Source organism: Scyliorhinus canicula, chromosome 17, assembly GCF_902713615.1.
Source record: "Scyliorhinus canicula chromosome 17, sScyCan1.1, whole genome shotgun sequence".
Lineage (NCBI taxonomy): Eukaryota > Metazoa > Chordata > Chondrichthyes > Carcharhiniformes > Scyliorhinidae > Scyliorhinus > Scyliorhinus canicula.
Window position 1 is genome coordinate 60,617,435 of NC_052162.1, and position 17,467 is coordinate 60,634,901.

The 17,467-nt window shown below is 48.6% G+C and overlaps 1 protein-coding gene across 3 annotated transcripts in view; it reads right to left on the minus strand.

Moving 5' to 3' along the window:
* Window positions 1–17,467, minus strand: part of LOC119951991 (multidrug resistance-associated protein 5-like) — a 269,580-nt gene that overhangs the window by 56,434 nt on the left and 195,679 nt on the right. For all 3 annotated transcript variants that reach the window (XM_038775439.1, XM_038775440.1, XM_038775441.1), the window contains 3 exons: window positions 9,312–9,465; window positions 8,431–8,559; window positions 575–761 (listed from right to left, as the gene is read on the minus strand). In XM_038775439.1, coding sequence (XP_038631367.1) covers window positions 575–761; window positions 8,431–8,559; window positions 9,312–9,465 — 470 coding nt within the window. The remainder of the gene's footprint in view (window positions 1–574; window positions 762–8,430; window positions 8,560–9,311; window positions 9,466–17,467) is intronic.

Sequence of the window (17,467 nt, forward strand, 5' to 3'; positions counted from 1 at the left end):
ATTCTCACCATGTAAACCTAGAAGCCTTATTCTGCATCATGGGATACTATACTATTCACTAATAATGTCAGAAATGGATATTAATCCTTTTTTCTTTCCTATCCTGAAGGTAGTGTCTTAAGCTCGAGTCCTTTTCAGGGAAACATTCTTCAGTGTCTCACCCAAATTGTCAATATTTGTAAGTGAGCTTAGTGAATGTTGAGCACTCGCAAATGAAAGGAAAGGTGAACCTGGTCCTGGCCTCAGCAGTTAGACACCCATTTTCCATGATGGGCCAATGTAAGGAAATCAAAAGTAGGAGCCCTGGCTAATTTTTCCTCCTCGACAACTCAGAGCACAAAGGACAAGAGTAGTATCTTTTCAAATACCCTGGTTGAAATTTTACATGTTCATTATAAATTAAGCATAATCAGTAACGGTTTTATAAAATTACAGCTTTCAGGGAATGAGTTAAATGTTTGAACATAATCATAGGGGCTATCTTCTAACTCTGCTGACCAGCTTCCATTTTGTTACTCATTTATAAGTAAATATCAATCATGATATGTAACTGGATTTTTAAATTTGAAGTTACCTGGACTGCGTGGGAGATGGCAAGGCCTGCATAAGCTGGTGAAATTCTTCCATGCATGAAAACCATCATTGCTGACACTACAGTGATGAGTATGATGCTTATGAGATCAAGGCGAACTGCCAACCATCGCATGCCACAGCTGAATAGGAAATGTGGACCTTGATTGCAATCTAGTAGCTCTTGATACCTAAGAAATCATGGCACCAATAGAGTTAAGTGGCAATAATCTGATTTCTGAAAAGCTTTGTGTATAGCTTAAATGGTTATGCACAATTTTCTGCCACCAGATGTCAGCAGTGTTGTGTCTACACTATTATTTACAACTACTCTCATGTTATCTCTTAACACAAAAGCAAATATTGCAAATTAGCTGGCAAATGTGGCCCAAAATGACACATGTTTTAATTATATTTGTTTTATTCAAGCTACAAAAACAGATAGAGACTGCACTGACCTTGGAGAACATAATTTATTCTAAACTCATTTTCGTTCAGTACAGAAAATGACAAAATAATGATTTTACATTGGATATTTTGCAGATATACAGATATGCACAGTAGCAAAGTGGTTATCACTGTTGCTTCACAGCTCCAGGATTTCAGGTTCGATTCCCAGCTTGGGTCACTGTCTGTGCGGAGTCTGCACGTTCTCCCTGTGTCTGCGTGGGTTTCCTCCGGGTTTCCTTCCACCTGTTTAATACAGGTTTATCATAACTTCCTATTGGTGCTCTGTGTCCCTATTTATAAAGCCCCGGACACAGTATTCTGTATTAAGTGCTTTCTCAGCCAGCCCCACCACCTTCAATAATTTGTGCACAGTAAATATTCCTTAATAGTAAAGTCACAAAGAATTCAGTAAAGTACAATAGTGGCCTTGGGAAAATTGCACAATTCCTATGTTCACCTGAACCATCAAAAACACCAGGTGGATAGTTAAATAACTTATTTCAAAATTTGGCTTGGATCTGGAGAAACAATTTTGAATTGTACCACACAAGAGTAAATACTGTTGTTTAACGGTCTGTTTCTGGTGGTAGTGATAGCTGGAAACTTTTCAAATGATGGATTGTGTATCATAAAACGTTGGCCTCAATACATTAAGGACAACACTGATATAATTTCCTCTCTATCTATAATAATACACTAAAATTAAATATCTACCCACAAAATTCCACTACACAAATCCTAACTTGCAGTTATCCTGTTTTGTCACAAGTGTCAACTTCTTTCGCTTTATAATGTTTTGCTACATCCACATTGGTAACAGAAACTACTTATGCAAACTTATCCCACTGTTCTTATTCTCTCCGACCAACTCTACATCTCTTTCTTCCCACGTTGCTTTATATTTTGTGATGTTACTATAAATAATAATATGCAATCAAAGTATGATGGAGAAAAGTGCACAATGTAAGACTTTACATAGGGATGAAACCTAGCACTGTGCATTGGTCCAATTATTCTCCCACACTCTAATTCACCTTACCTGGTAGACTATGGGCGCGATTCTCCGCACTCACGCCGGTTTGGAGAATAGCGGGCCGCACAAATTTTCACAGCGACGCAGGTCCGACGCCCTCCCGCTATTCTCTGAACCCCGCACAAACTACACGTCGGGATTCCCGGCAAAGGCCTCGAACGCGCCCCCGACGCGACCAGAATCGCTACTTATTGGTCCCCCGCTATTCTCCGGCCCGGATGGGCCGAAGTCCCGACGTCACCATGCACTGTTTTCACGCCGGCCAACACACCTGCTTTTCAAGTTCGTCAACCAGTCGTGCTGGCTGACGAGAGCTTCGATTAGGTGAGCGCACCGCTCAGCGCACTGCTGGAGTCTGGCCACAACGGGGAAGGCATCCCCGAGAACGGGAGGGGGGTCCAGAGCGGGGGGGAGTGTGGGAGACGGAGGGGGGAGACTGAGGGGGGGAGTGGGGGAGACTGAGAGGTGAGTGGGGGAGACGGAGGGGGGGAGTGGGGGAGACGGAGGGGGGAGTGGGGGAGACAGAGGCTGGAGTGGGGGAGACTGAGGGGGGAATGGGGGAGACGGAGGGGGGGAGTGGGGGAGACGGAGGGGGGAGTGGGGGAGACTGAGGGGGGAGTGGGGGAGACTGAGGGGGGAGTGGGGGAGACTGAGGGGGGGAGTGGAGGAGACTGAGGGGGGGAGTGGGGGAGAGTGAGCGAGTGACCCGTCCAACCCCGTTACAAAATGTCTGCCACCATGCCATGGCGTGCCGGTCACGAGGACACGGCCGCTGGTTCCCCTGTGGCTTACGGCCACAGGCCACTGACGCACCGGTGAAGAGGACGTAGTTAACTGCCCGTTGGATGCAGAAAGTGACCTGGAGTTAGGCTGCCCGCGTGTCAGCAGCACGACCAGGCCACCGGGACACACAGGTATCCCGTGGCAGGCGGCTGCCGATGTGTCGACTATTGTTCGTCTAAAATGTCCCGTTTCTCTGCCCCCCACCACCCTTCTGTAGGTTAGCACAATGTCTGTGAACAGAACGGCTATGTTCTGCGCAGTGGTTGGGGCCGCTGCACTGCATTTGGAGATGCAGCAGCATCCACAGCCACAACCCGCAGTGGATGCAGGGCCAGCTGCAGCAGCAGAGGGAAGGGCCGAGGAGTTGCCAGTCGTCGAGCAGCATGGGGGGGGGGAGGAGGAGGAGGAGGGGGAGGAGGAGAGAGTGAGGGTGCAGCCACGGCGCCAGAGGCGACGACCAAGGCCGAGGGTGTACTGTGTCCGGATCTCTTTCCTAACAATGACGGACATCACCTGCAGGAGGAGACTCTGGCTGAGTAGGCGGACGGTGATACATATATAGAATATAGAATATAGAACAGTACAGCACAGAACAGGCCCTTCGGCCCTCGATGTTGTGCCGAGCAATAATCACCCTACTTAAACCCACGTAACCCGTATACCCGCAACCCAACAATCCCCCCCATTAACCTTACACTACGGGCAATTTAGCATGGCCAATCCACCTAACCCGCACATCTTTGGACTGTGGGAGGAAACCGGAGCACCCGGAGGAAACCCACGCACACACGGGGAGGACGTGCAGACTCCACACAGACAGTGACCCAGCCGGGAATCGAACCTGGGACCCTGGAGCTGTGAAGCATTGATGCTAACCACCATGCTACCGTGAGGCCCCTATCTGTCACCTCGTGGCGCACCTCGCCCCACGTGGAACGGGGGGAGGACACGCGATCCCGGTTGCCATCAAGGTGACGGTCGCTCTTAACTTCTATGCGACCGGCTCCTTCCAGTCTCCGAGCGGGGACTTCTCCGGGATCTCCCAGTCATCGGTGCACAGGTGTATCCGGGATGTGACCGACGCCCTCTATGCCATCGCCGATCGCTACATCACCTTTCCTGAGGACCGAGCAACTCAAGACTCACGAGCTCGTGGATTTGCCAGCGTGGCCGGGATACCGATGGTGCAGGGGGCAATCAATTGTGTTCACGTCCCCATGCGCCTGCCTGCAGGGGACAGGGACGTGTTCACAAACAGGAGGGGGACATACTCCATGAATATCCAGGTGGTATGTGACCTCCACATGAGGATCATGAACGTTTGTGCAAGGTTCCCAGGGAGTGTGCATGACTCCTACATACTGGCGCAGTCGTTCATCCCTGCGATGTTTGAGGGACGTCCCGCCTGGCTGAGGGGCTGGTTGCTAGGCGACAGGGGTTATCCGCTGAGGTCTTGGCTGATGACGCCTATACGGAGGCCTCAGACCAATGCGGAAACCCGATACAACGAGGCCCATGCAGCAACCAGGGGTGTGGTGGAGCGCTGCCGTGGCCTCTTGAAGAGGAGATTCAGGTGCCTGGACCACTCCGGAGGGGCCCTGCAGTACCAACCCGACAGGGTCGCTCGCATTGTTGTGGTCTGCTGTGCGCTGCACAACATCGCGATGCAGAGGGGAGATGACCTGCTGCAGGAGGCAGAGGGAGAAGCCAGTGGCAGTGGTGCCAGCACAGAGGAGGAGGAGGAGGAGGAGGAGGAGAGGGAGGAGGAGGAGGAGGCTGGCGGAGTGGCGGGCGCAGCACGCAGACACGACCCTGGTGCTGGTGATGTCCAGGAGGCGGCACGACGGACCCGGCGAGGACGCGATGCCTTGGTGGCAGCACGGTTCACGCGTCGTATGCGACGTCCCCGTTGAACACCAAACCACCACCTGCATCGCTAGTCGTGCAGAGGGTCAACACACAACTTCCACCACCACAAACCCCCCCACCCCCTCTCAGTGTACCCTGCTCCACTTCGACATCACCCTTACCACTGGGTCCAGACGGTATGGCACAACATTGATGGCTGTGTCAGCGGGTGTGATCAGTGCCATGTGGAATGATGACAGGCCACTCTGCGAAGAGCTGTGAGCTCAGAATCCTTAGAGAGAGTCTGACCCATGGCAATAGCTGAACCATCCACCTTAGTGGCCACTGAGATCGTCACGGACACTCCATCACGTGCCCGCGTGGGCTAGCTGTGGGAGGGGGTGGGGGGGAAGGGACTGCACACCCGGCACCAAAGTTTCATCGCTCGTCAACCCCAGCGACACTCGGTCACCATCACGATTCCTGTGGCTGTGGAACAATCACACGGTATTACAAGTAAGGTGGAACAGTGCGTTTAATGTGAACAAAAATTTACAGGTGCCCTAGCCCCTGCAACTAAACTGTGCCCTTCACCCGTGCCAACTTACTCAGTGTCTCTCTTTGTTGCCTTACGGGCCCTACCACTACGTCTAAGTGATTCCCCAGATGATACAGCAGGAGTGGAGGAGGACTGCTGCGAATCGCCCCCTTCAACTTGTTTCTCCTTCGGCAAGCGTTTCCTGGGGCGACCCGGCCTTGATGGGCCAGGCTGCTCTGCGGGCGTCTCGGGTGACGTTGTGCCACCCTGCTCTGCCTGCTGCCCACCCGATGCACCAGGGATGGGACGGGGGGAGGCCGAGAATTCTGGGACGTCCCGCGATGGAGTTAATGGGACGGGCCACGAAACCTCCTCCTCCATCGGGGAGCCCGGCGGCCCCCGGGCCTCACTTTGGGACAGAGGTGCGAGCGGGGAGGTGCCCCGTCATGCCACCGACACCTGGCGCTGCCAGTCCTGGAGGCCTGCAACGGTATCCACCAGGATCCGAAGGTTTGCAGAGACAAAGTCCAGGGAGTTAGACATTCCCGCCAGGGACTGTGCGATCTCAACCTGTGAGTGCACGACACCATCCAGCACATGTGTCAGGCGGTTCATGCTCTCCGCGACTGACTGCTGGGACTGTGCCATCGACTTCTGGGACTGTGCCATCGACTGCTGTGACTGTGCCATGGCGTGCTGCGACTGGGCCATGACCTGCTGAGACTCGGCCAAGGCCCGCAGCGCGCCGGCAATGTCGTGTTGGCTCTGGCGCATTGCTGCCTGTGAGAGGGCAACCCTGTCCAGGGCCGAGGATGACGCGTGCACATTAAGCCCAACGCCTTGCATAACCTGACCCATTGCCTCCACCGCGGATGCCACCCGTGTGGTGTCGGCCTGGGTTGCTGCCATGAGCGGCACCACTCCCTGCTCGTGGACGCGGTTCGACTCCTCTAACAGCGTCTGCAGAATCGGGAAGACAGCCCTCATCCCGTCATTGTTTCCCTGGGTTTCTTGATGCATCGGCTGTGGGGGTGGGTTGAGAAACCAGGAACTCGGAAAACGTCTGGGAGTCAGCTGCATGCTGGGCCTGGCCTGGCCTGCGCCAGTCCGGGCCCTCGGCTGCTCCGACCTCCACCTGCTGTACCTGCTCAGCTGTGATGTGCGACCCAGACTGTGACCCAGGAGCCTCATCACTAAATAGGCCAACCGGGGTGAGTGTCTCTGGGATGGTGGATGGTGTGGGAGATAGCTGTGCCGCAAGCTCGAGGTCGTCTTGGGTGGACGCCTCCTCTATGTCATCGGCCCGCTGAGAGGCCGCAGGGCGTTCGCGGGCCATTTCTCTCTCTTGCTCTGTCGCCGCCCTCTGGGCGTCCTGCTCCACAGATTTGGTTGGGGAGGATGGGACTCCCCGCTGATCGGGCACCCTCTCTTGTGCGGCCCTGGGTGAGGTGGGGGCAGATGTCTGTGTCTGCCTGGAGGCAGACGGCCCTGGTCGTTCGGCATCACGTCCTGGGGAAGAGAATGAAACGGGTTATTTAGATTCGCTCGGCCGGGCTCTGGACGGTCCCAGTGGGCAGTGTGTGAAGGGACAGAGGATGGGGGAGGTGTTCCAGTGGGCAGGGTGTGAAGGGACAGAGGATGGGGGAGGTGTTCCAGTGGGCAGGGTGTGTGAAGGGACAGATGATGGGGGAGGTGTCCCAGTGGGCAGGGTGTGTGAAGGGACAGAGGATGGGGGAGGTGTCCCAGTGGGCAGGGTGTGTGAAGGGACAGAGGATGGGGGAGGTGTCCAAGTGGGCAGGGTGTGTGAAGGGACAGAGGATGGGGTAGGTGTCCAAGTGGGCAGGGTGTGAAGGGACAGAGGATGGGGTAGGTGTTCCAGTGGGCAGTGTGAAGGGACAGAGGATGGGGAGGGGGGGTTGTTTGTCATGCAGGGTTGTCTCACTTGTTGCAGCTCCACCAACCTCGCATTGCTCGATCTCCCGGGTGGCAGATCCCCCAACAAGGTCCAGTGCCCTCTGCTCAAACGTAGTGAGGGGATGCAGGATGGGCGAACCCCCTCCAGTCTTGTTCTGCTCACGGGTGTTGTGAGCGGTCTTGTCCTGTTGGGGGAGGGGGCATAGGTAGATCATTACAATACGGCAGGTATCAGCAGGCCGTTCAGATACTGGCACAGTTTGGGGGTCAAGTTGTAATAAGACGATTGCATCTCTCCACAGGGGCCAGAGCGCTGGGTCTGTGACTACTTTGTGAACCACCCTCAACTCACTCTGCCCCAATCCCCCTCCACCCCCCGTGCCGGGCGGGGGTTGATTAAGTTAAGGGGGGAGGGATGGTTGTCACCCGGGGGCACCCTCTTGGCACTTACCCTGGCAGCCCTGGTGAGGTCGTGCATCTTCTTCCGACATTTGTCTGCAGAGCGAGGGGTCTGCCCCACAGCACTAACGGCAGCAGCCACCTCACGCCAGGCCTGGCGCACCGCGCTGGCAGGGTGGCGATGCCCTCTACGCGGGCAGATGATGCCCCTCCTCTGCTCGATTGATTCGAGCAGCGTCTCCACGTCAGCCTCAACGAATCGCGGGGCTGCTCTCCTGAGCTCCGACATCCTGGCCTAGTTTCTGTGCTCGCCCGCGCCCTTTTACAGCGTCGGGCGGCGTCACGTGAGCGTGTTCGTAGCGTCGCCGCGTTCCGGCTTCATCGCGCACGTGATTGACGCGGCCCCGATCCTAGCCCATTTCCCGGACGTGAATGCCTCGGGAAATGGGCTGTGTCGGGCCGTCGCAAAAGTCGCCCGTTTTCACGGCAAACTTCGCGGTTTTCCGTGGGTGCGGAGAATCGCGCCCTATATTTGGCCTCAACTCCTCAAGATTGCCATGCTAGGGCAGCACGGTGGCCTAGTGGTTAGCACAACCGCCTCACGGCGCTGAGGTCCCAGGTTCGATCCCGGCTCGGGGTCACTGTCCGTGTGGAGTTTGCATATTCTCCCCGTGTCTGCGTGGGTTTCGCCCCCACAACCCAAAAATGTACAGAGTAGGTGGATTGGCCACGCTAAATTGCCCCTTAATAGAAAAAATAATTGGGTAATCTAAATTTAAAAAAAAAAGATTGCCATGCTTAAGATATAATTTTAAATTTTATCTTTTCCATTCGTGAATTATGTTTTGCTGAATTTTATTTATTTTGTTTCGGTCAAAAAGTATTTGCTACTTACTTTAGCAGGAACTCACTTTCCTTGTCATAAGCATGGATGGTGGCCAAACCCTGGATGCTGGAGGTGATATGAGATGTAAACGGTGACTGGCTGATGCTATCCATACGCTTAAGCTCACGAACTAACACCCTGCCAAGAGGTATAGAATTCAGATTACCACCAATTAGTCACTTCCTTTCCAATCTCTGTTTGCTCATGCCCCACAACAGGAATGTACTGAAGTACATATCCAAAACTACTGGTGGCCCTCTATTATTTCATTGTAGATACCATCTGCGAGTCTAGATTGTGAATATGCAACTATGCTTCACAATCGAGTCTACTCACACAGGCACTTTTCAGCAGCACGGAAATGATGTCTGATTTTTGCTTCTGCTAACTCAGCAACAATAAAGCCAGTTGTGAAGCTGCAGCACTGACTGGGTTGAAACTACCTAAATTACCCCATAATATGTGTCAAATTGGGCACCATCATGGCCTTGTATGGCTGAGACCCAAACAAAACCGTTAATTTATTCAGTCAGCCACAGGGACAGTCCCTTACGTTGATTTTTAAAATTCTATATTTTTAGTTATCAGTCTCTTGTTGGCAGAATTAGAACATCGTTAATTTAAAACATTATCTTGTTAACAGAGTTGGATCAATGTTATCGTGTCACAGTTCCTAATGTTCATCTTTTAATAAAACAACTTAAAAAATCAATAAGGCAAAGATTAATGGATAATGAGATTGCAGCCCATCAATAGTTCCATTTTAGTAAATAGTGATTCTGTTTGGTAGGCTAGGAACTCAGGCTCGCTCCTGACTCCTTGAAGAAATCGGTCTCATCTCTGCATTAATATTAGATTTATTGATAGAAAATGAGCCAAGGGGACATTACCTTGAGATTCTGTTGACGATCATGAAGATAATATTGAGTGGTACCACAGAAATAAGGAACCACGGGAAGACTGAGCTGACGACACCAAGGCAGAACAATATAAGAATGATATTCTGGATCAACATCTCAGTCTGAGTGGTCAGTCGCACATCCACTGAAAAGAGAGAAGATACAATGTTTGGGACTGAACTGCATAATTTTCCTTATAACTGATTTGTACATGGCTGGAGATAGCGGAGGCTGTCAGCAACAGGTGTAATGCCAAGGGCAACTTTATCATAAAAGGTTTGATGACCTCAATAGATCTGGAAAGATGTCATATCATTCGCAAGTTTCAGTCATGTCACGCTGACATCCATAGCATCTCCCACCACAGCACTCCTATGACTGACATACCTTGCAGTTCCGTACATTCCATTCTCAACAACCATTTCTTCGAATCTATGCGAATGATCAGACTCAGTCTATTTCCCTCCGGCACCAATCCCTCACAGGTATCCTCCTTAAATATTCTCATTCCATCCTCAATATGTTCCACTTCTCACACTCAGAACTCTACCTTCTCTCATTGCAGAAGAGAGGGCACAGCTCCTGGGAGAAGCAGAGAACCAAAATGGACAGGCACTCATAGCACCATGACCACATAGGAAGAGAAAGCCTGGACTTCGGCAAGTGACACACATATTGGGGGTCAAAAATGGAGAGAACCTAGATGTAGACAGCATTTGTTGATGCACTGTCAATTAGCATTTAACAATTACATACTGAATTAATGCCCACAATAACTGAACTATCATGATATGCACTAGACTGGGTTTGTATCCTTTTTCACTATCAGCACTTACTCATGTCGCTCATCTCTCACAGGTCCTCTCTGGGTGGCAGAGAAGCTGATGAGGGACCAACCCGAGAAGTCCTTAGAGGAGGGCAAGCCCTGTGAGGATATATCATCACATGGCTCCTGTGCAGCATCCACCAGTGCAGATACACACCTCAGTGGGTTCTGCATTTGAAGTAAATTGGGTGGCACATGGTGAGAAATACATCAGGTATAGGAGCAAGTGCTGGAGACAGGGACAGCAGTGGAGAGTTTCCTTTGGAGGGAGCAGAACATTCCAAGTTCTGCTGGAACTGGATGTTGAGCCTTGAAGTTCATCCATAAACGGGGAACTTGTGGAGCAACAGGAAATGCATGCGTCTGTCAGTATTTCCAGATGCACTGGTCATCCGTAGAGGGAAATTGGACAAGTCCATCTCTAGCATGTTTCACGTTGCCTCAGGCACCTGCATTGATGATCACCTCCATGAGGAGAGGTAACCTGCATGAGTAATCAGTTGCGACAGACCAATGGCCTGCATGGTGGCTTTAATTGTGCATTAGACTCTAGACTTAATAGGTCGAGTCCAAAATCCTTTACAGCATCAGGGGTGGCAAAGGAGCGATAATAATAATAATCTTTATTCATGTCACAAGTAGCTGCCAGTGTTCATGAAACAGATGTTTGGTGGTGGTGGTGGTGGTGGGGGGGGGGGGGGAGAAGACCTGTGGCAGTTTAGATACTTGAGCGAGAAAGAGTTTACCTTCTTATCTCATGTACATCGGCTCTACTCCTGTATTTAATCACAGAAGCTATATGTGCCGAAGGAGGCCATTCGACCCATCGAGTCTGCACTGACCCTATTGAAAGAGCACACTAGCCACATCCACTCCTCCATCCACTCCACCCTCGTGACCTAACCTGTACTAAGGGGCAATTTAGCATGGCTAATCCACCTAACTCGCTCAGCTTTGGACTGTGGGCAGCAGGGTAGTACAAGTGGCTAGCACTGTGGCTTCACAGCACCAGGGCCTCAGGTTAGATTCCCCACTGGGTCACGGTCTGTGCGGACTCTGCACATTCTCCTTATGTCTGAGTGGGATTCCTCCGGGTGCTCCAGTTTCCTCCCACAGTCCAAAGACTTGCAGGTCAGGTGGATTGGCCATGCTAAATTGCCCTTAGTGCCCAAAAAGATTAGGAGGGGTTATTGGGCGAAGGGGATAGGGTGGAAGTGAGGGCTTAAGTGCGTCGGTGCAGACTTAATGGGTCGGATGGCCTCCTTCTGCACTGTATGTTCTGTGTGAAACCGGCGCACCAGGAGGAAACTCACGCAGACACAGGGAGAACGTGAAAACCCCACACAGACAGTCACCCGAATTGAATCGTGATAACCACTGTGGGCTTCATTGTGTTGGAGGGCATTTTGTGATACTGGACTATGATATAAATTATAGGCGGCCCTGTAACTACATTTGTGCTCCTATATTACTTTTGAATAGTTCTGATGAAACAAAAGGTACTCATTGGCTTAAATGTCTGTTTAGAAGAGGCAATTTGTAGAAATAGATAGTGTATACACAATGCTGTTAATATCAGAAAAGGCACAAAATGGCTGTTAGCTATTTTGTGATATTGATGACACAAAATGGCTGAACAAGCCACGTTCCCTGTAAACTGTCTCATGAGACCCAAGCGTGAGTATGTATAGAGAGTGTCCCAACAGCCGCTGATAATAGCTTCACAGAACAAGACATGCAATGTTTCCTTGATAAGCTCAAGGTCTTCAGCTGTAGACAGGACACATTATTATGTTAGTTCTTGAATGACTTCTGTATGAAGTTAGGGGCGGGTAAGACAACACCCACTTTAACCATATATGTGATGATTGGCTGCATGTAATAAGTGTGACGCAAATATAGTTGATTGATTGTATGTAAATGAGAAAACAATTAATTCCGCCCCTTTATCTGTATGTTAACCTGGGTGAGCTCAAGTGAGAGAAGGTGCTGTCAAAGGCTACGGAGTCTGAGACCTTCCCTCCCAGAATTCTGACTTAATAAACTGCTTTTTTAAAAACTTATACTCAGGCCTTCATGTGAATATTTTCACCTCTAACAATTGCATAGTACTATGAACTGGGGGAATGGTGGTCTTAATTGATGCAGTTCGTCACAAGGAACATTTCTACATTTGGCTCCCGCACATGGGAGGGAGAGAAGATTCTTAGGAAGAAAATAATTTATAGGGAAAGTGCCTGCAGGCTGAAATGATATGCTGATTTGAGAGTAATATTGCAGAAGGTGGGCATCTGTTTACAGGGTGAGGTCTCTGTCAAAGAAGATAAATTGTGTTTGTTTCTTAATGAAAATCTGCTGATGTAAAATTGAGCTTAATGCTAATCTAGAATAATTCTGGACTTGTTGACTGAAAACAATACACTATAAAGGGGTATTTGGATACATTTGAGAGTTTAAAACTTCTGCTTTGAAACATGAATAGTGTTTTGACATGTGAGTACTGTAATCACAAATGTCACAATTAAAGGTCTGTGGAATATTTAAAGCTAAATCTGATAGAATACCATTTGTCTATGGAACATACTCTTAATAAGTAAAACAAAATCAGAATCAGTCGTCTCTGCATTTAGTGTAGCAGTTCTCAGAAATTTGGTGTTAGTGGTTGGCTGCAATGTAAATCAAAAGTTCTGGAAGTACTCAGCAGGTGTGGCAGTATTTGTAGTGAGAGAAACAGAGTTAACGTTTCGAGTCGAATATGACTTATTCAGTGGCAAGCAGCATTGGCTATTGCAGTCAGGTATTGTCTTGAGCAGTGTTCTTCAAACTTTTTTTCGGGGATCCATTTTTACCAACCGTCCGACCTTCGCGACCCACAGCGGCCGACCTGCGCGACCCACCATTTTCTCTCACCTTGTTTGCTGCTGACAAAAATGGAGAAAATGGTTTTGGGTCCCTTTGGCCCTCGTACACGCTCCTCCAATGGAACCTGTTGGATGAAGGTGAAGCCTTTCCGTGTCGGAAAGCATGGAGTCTCCATCTGTCCAAAGTTCTGCATATTTTTCTTGTAAATGTTTAGCAAATAAACCCCCCCCAACTTGTAAAAAAAAATAAAAAAAATAAAGAGTAAAATAAATGAAAAAAATGAATAAAACCCACCCGAGCTTGTAAAATAATGAAATGAATAAAATAAATGAAAAAAATGAATAAAACCCTGTGGTGAATGTAACTCTGTAATTCACACTGTGATATATATATATGAGACTGTACGATTGTAAGCGCAATTGCGTTGCCCGACCACTAGGGGGAGTAGCTCTGGAAGTGCTTAGGAGTTTGTACTTGGCTCCACCCTTGGCTCCGCCCACGGTTCCTCCCCCGGACTGCTGTATAAATATCGATGCCCAGAGCCAGCCGACCAGTTCATTGAGAGTTCAACGTGTAACAGGCTGGCTCTGTAGTAAGTAGATTAAAACCACTGTTCATATCTCAAAGCACGTGTCTAGTGAATTGATGGTCTCATCAAACCCCCCCCAAACTTGTAAAAAAAATAAAATGAATAAATAAATGAAAAAAATAAAAATTAAATGAATAAAATAAATGAATAAAAACCACTACAGAACTTGTAAACCAAAAAGTTGCAACCATTTTTTAAAAATAGCATCCGCACTGCACATGCATGCACGATGACCGGCACGCATGCGCAAAGCGGCCAAATTTTAAAAACATGTTCGCAGAATGCACATGCGCACCGATCATCGTGCGCGCATGCGCAATGCGGCCGACTTTTTTTTAAAAAACATGTTTGCGGCCCCTTGCAGCTGCCGTTATTAAAAGCTGGCTGCTGCGCAAGGATTTGCGCGATCGGGAGCGCTGCAGACAACGGCTCCGCGACCTTCCCGACACCCGCCCGCGACCCCGACTTTGAAGAATACTGGTCTTGAGGCACAATCCACATACTGGGTCTGTGGAAGCAACAGACATGTGAGGGGCCAAATGGCCATTTTTCATTCCTTTATGTTCTTTATTGACCCTCATCCATGTTTTTGTCATTTCCAGGCTCCATTTTTCCAAAGTTACACATGCTGATTTCTTAAGCTCCACCCTTCTCAAATATCTAACTCTTACTTTGTCACCATCTGCGATCTCCATTTCAAACTTCACTGGCCATTGGTTTCCAACACATTAATTTTAAAATACTATCTTTGCTTACAAATCCCTTCATGCATTGCTCATCTTCTTTGCAACCTCCTCCTACCCTTCAGCTCAAATTCTTTAGGCCTCTGGCGCCAAATTTTCATCTGGATGCAGAGCCGTGTTTCCCTGAACAAATGGACACACAATTTATTTCCTCCACATTCCCATATTTCTGTGGCCTTTTTCCGGGTCAAGAATGTCTAAAGTGCATACACCTACCCTCACATAAGTCGGGTTGAAAATTGGATTTCCTCGCACACAGCTTAGTGATGCAGGGTTTTGGAAGTGCATTGAAAGTATACTAGGTCCAAGAGTTTATGAGGACAATGGAAAGCCAGCTGGTTAGTTGAGAATAGTCAGAACGTTAAGTGTAAAAGGTTATGACACCAAATGTCACTAATAGGTCCTTTTTGTAATGTAGATGCGTTTTAATACAATGATTTATCATAAGTGTCTGTCCTATAAAGTTTAAGTTGACCCTTGTACTGATTAGCATTGTGTAATTGGAAAAACACTAATACTTGTGAACAATACTTTTCACTATTCCTTGGTACACGCGGCAATACATCTAAATGTAATCTAACAATGGAGAAGCTTCCATAATGTATAAAGATTTTTTTTTAAAGTTCTTTGTTGTCGTGTTTTTGTTCTGAAAACTAATTGGACTGACAGGTTTGGCTGTTGAAATAAAACCCCCTGCTTCTTCAAGTAAAAAAGATGCACTTACTTCCTCTCCATTGATTGACAGGCATTCTGCTCCAGTATCTGTTCTGTCAGTGAGCTGGAAACATTTATTGTGAGAGCTGTTCAATTATGAATGCTCAGCTGGGTTTCAAATAATATCAGCTCAGCAGGTTGTCTTATTGACCAAAAGCTATTGAAACTTTTATAGCCGATAATAGATTATGGGCTGCATTTTAGGTGTACCTGCTGGGTGTGTTTTTGGTAAGGGGGAAGGGCTGTTGACAAAATCAATAGCCCACCAGCCATATTTAAATAGATAATCAAGGGTCAATTAGGGTTGTTACTAGACCAGTTGACCCTGATACTATGTAACGTTTGGCATAAGCAGTCAGGTGGAAATGGGCAGCTCAATTTATTTTTTTACAATAAATAAATTCTTCAAAGGGCAAGAAGGAAGGGGGTTGTTATCTTTGGGGGCTGCCCTTTGCCAATTAGGGTCTGGACTACTGAAGATAGAAGCCCCCATTTCTTACTACACACCCGTAGACTTAAACCCACCTGTCCACCCCTCCCTGACCTACCGAAAAACTCATTGCCCAACAACTGGGTTTTCCTGGCTCTAGCAACAATCGACCTTCCTCCTAGAATAAATCATAGAATCACTACAGAGCATTAGTAGGCCAATAGGCCCATCGATTCTGCACCGCCCCTCTTAAAGAGCACCCTACCTCGGCCGACCACTCACCCTATCTTCATAACCCTATAACCTCACCTAACATTTTGGACACTAAGGGGCAATTTACCATGGCCACCCTACCTACCCTGCACATCTTTGGACTGTGGGAGGAAACTGGAGCACCTGAGGAAACCCACGCACACACGGAGAGAATGTACAAATTCCACACAGACTGGCCCAAGGCAGGAATTGAACCTGGATCCCAGGCACAGTGAGGCAGCAGTGCTAACCACTGTGCCAACGTGCTGCCTCTTCTTGCAGTGCCATTCATCTCATGTTTATGGCTGTGGAACGGGCCGACATGCTTCCGGGAGGGGGGATTGGGAGGGGAACCATCTTCACCGCGCCCCCTCCCCCCACCCCCTCAAGTAACATTGAGCCCTATGTCTTTGATATTTTTATGTGGTTTCTTGCAATAGGTCCTTAAAGAATTAAAATATTTTTCCTCTTGTGGTTTAGGTCTAGTATCAATGACAGTGAGTTTGAATTCAGAGGTTATTAAGGTTGTTAGACGTTTTATGGTTTTCCAATGTTCTTAAAATAATTCCCATTGCTATTGCTTGGCTCCTGAGAACTATACATAGTGAATACTGGATGAGAGGATACGGTGGATATATGGGGGTTATAGAGGTGGCTTGGGAGAATGGGAGGTGGCACAGGGGAATATGAGGGGAGCATAAGGTGGTATTTGGAATCGGAGGGGAACGGGTTGTGGTGAGGTTTAGGGGGCCATCTGGTGTGTTGGTGAATTGAGGCAGGCGTCTCGCCCACACTTCTCGCATTCCATCACAGCTCCCAAAATGCTCTACGAATCAGCTGCTGTGAGAAGACGAAAATCCTCAAAGTTACACAGGTTTAGGTGTGCATTTTGTGAGCTGCAAAGTGCCCTGGTGGATTTTCCAAAGGAAACCCAGTGCAACCCTCATTTCATTTCTGTCAGAGCCTTTAGTCATTATGGACTTTACTCTTAAATTCTCAATGTTTTGGTCTAGTCCTAAGCTGGTTAAGTTCTGGGTTCCTTCTTCGAAACAATGCCAATGATTTTGGGAGTTAAAGTGGAGCCGTTGTAGGGAATGTCAGCCTTGATTCTGCTCACTGAGAATACTTGTCAGCCTTCCACGGCTAGAATGTTTACTGGAACATGAGACAACAAATGTCTAGATTCAGGTGTTCTCATGTATTTTGCTGACTATTATCAGACTTGTTTATTCCACTGTATAACTATCAGGCCCTACTGCTCATTTGCTGGGCTTCACCTCGGACCAGAGTTTGCAACAGATGCCGAATCTCGAAGCTGCCGTTGACCCAGGGGTCCCTGCCTAGCAGTAGGGTGTGAGATTCTTGATTTGTATTCTTGTTTTATATCCTCATATTATATTCTTATATCATATTATTCTTATCAATAAAGTAGAGTAGACAAACTTCTGTTGTTGTTCTCCTTATTACATTATGCCGGAATCATAAAGAACCCTTGGAGTAATCCAAGACAGCCATGCCCAATGATGGTGATCTTTAGAATGTCATACTTGCCAAGGCTACAGAAAGGGAAGAAGGCTGATGTCTTGGCCTTCGCCTCTCTAACAGCCCAGAGACGAGTCTTGCTCAGATGGAGGGCATCGGTCCCACCTAAGGCTTTGGCATGGTTGGGGGATTTGTCAAAATTCCTGCATTTGGAAAAGATCAACTACGTCATAAAAGGATTGGAGGAGA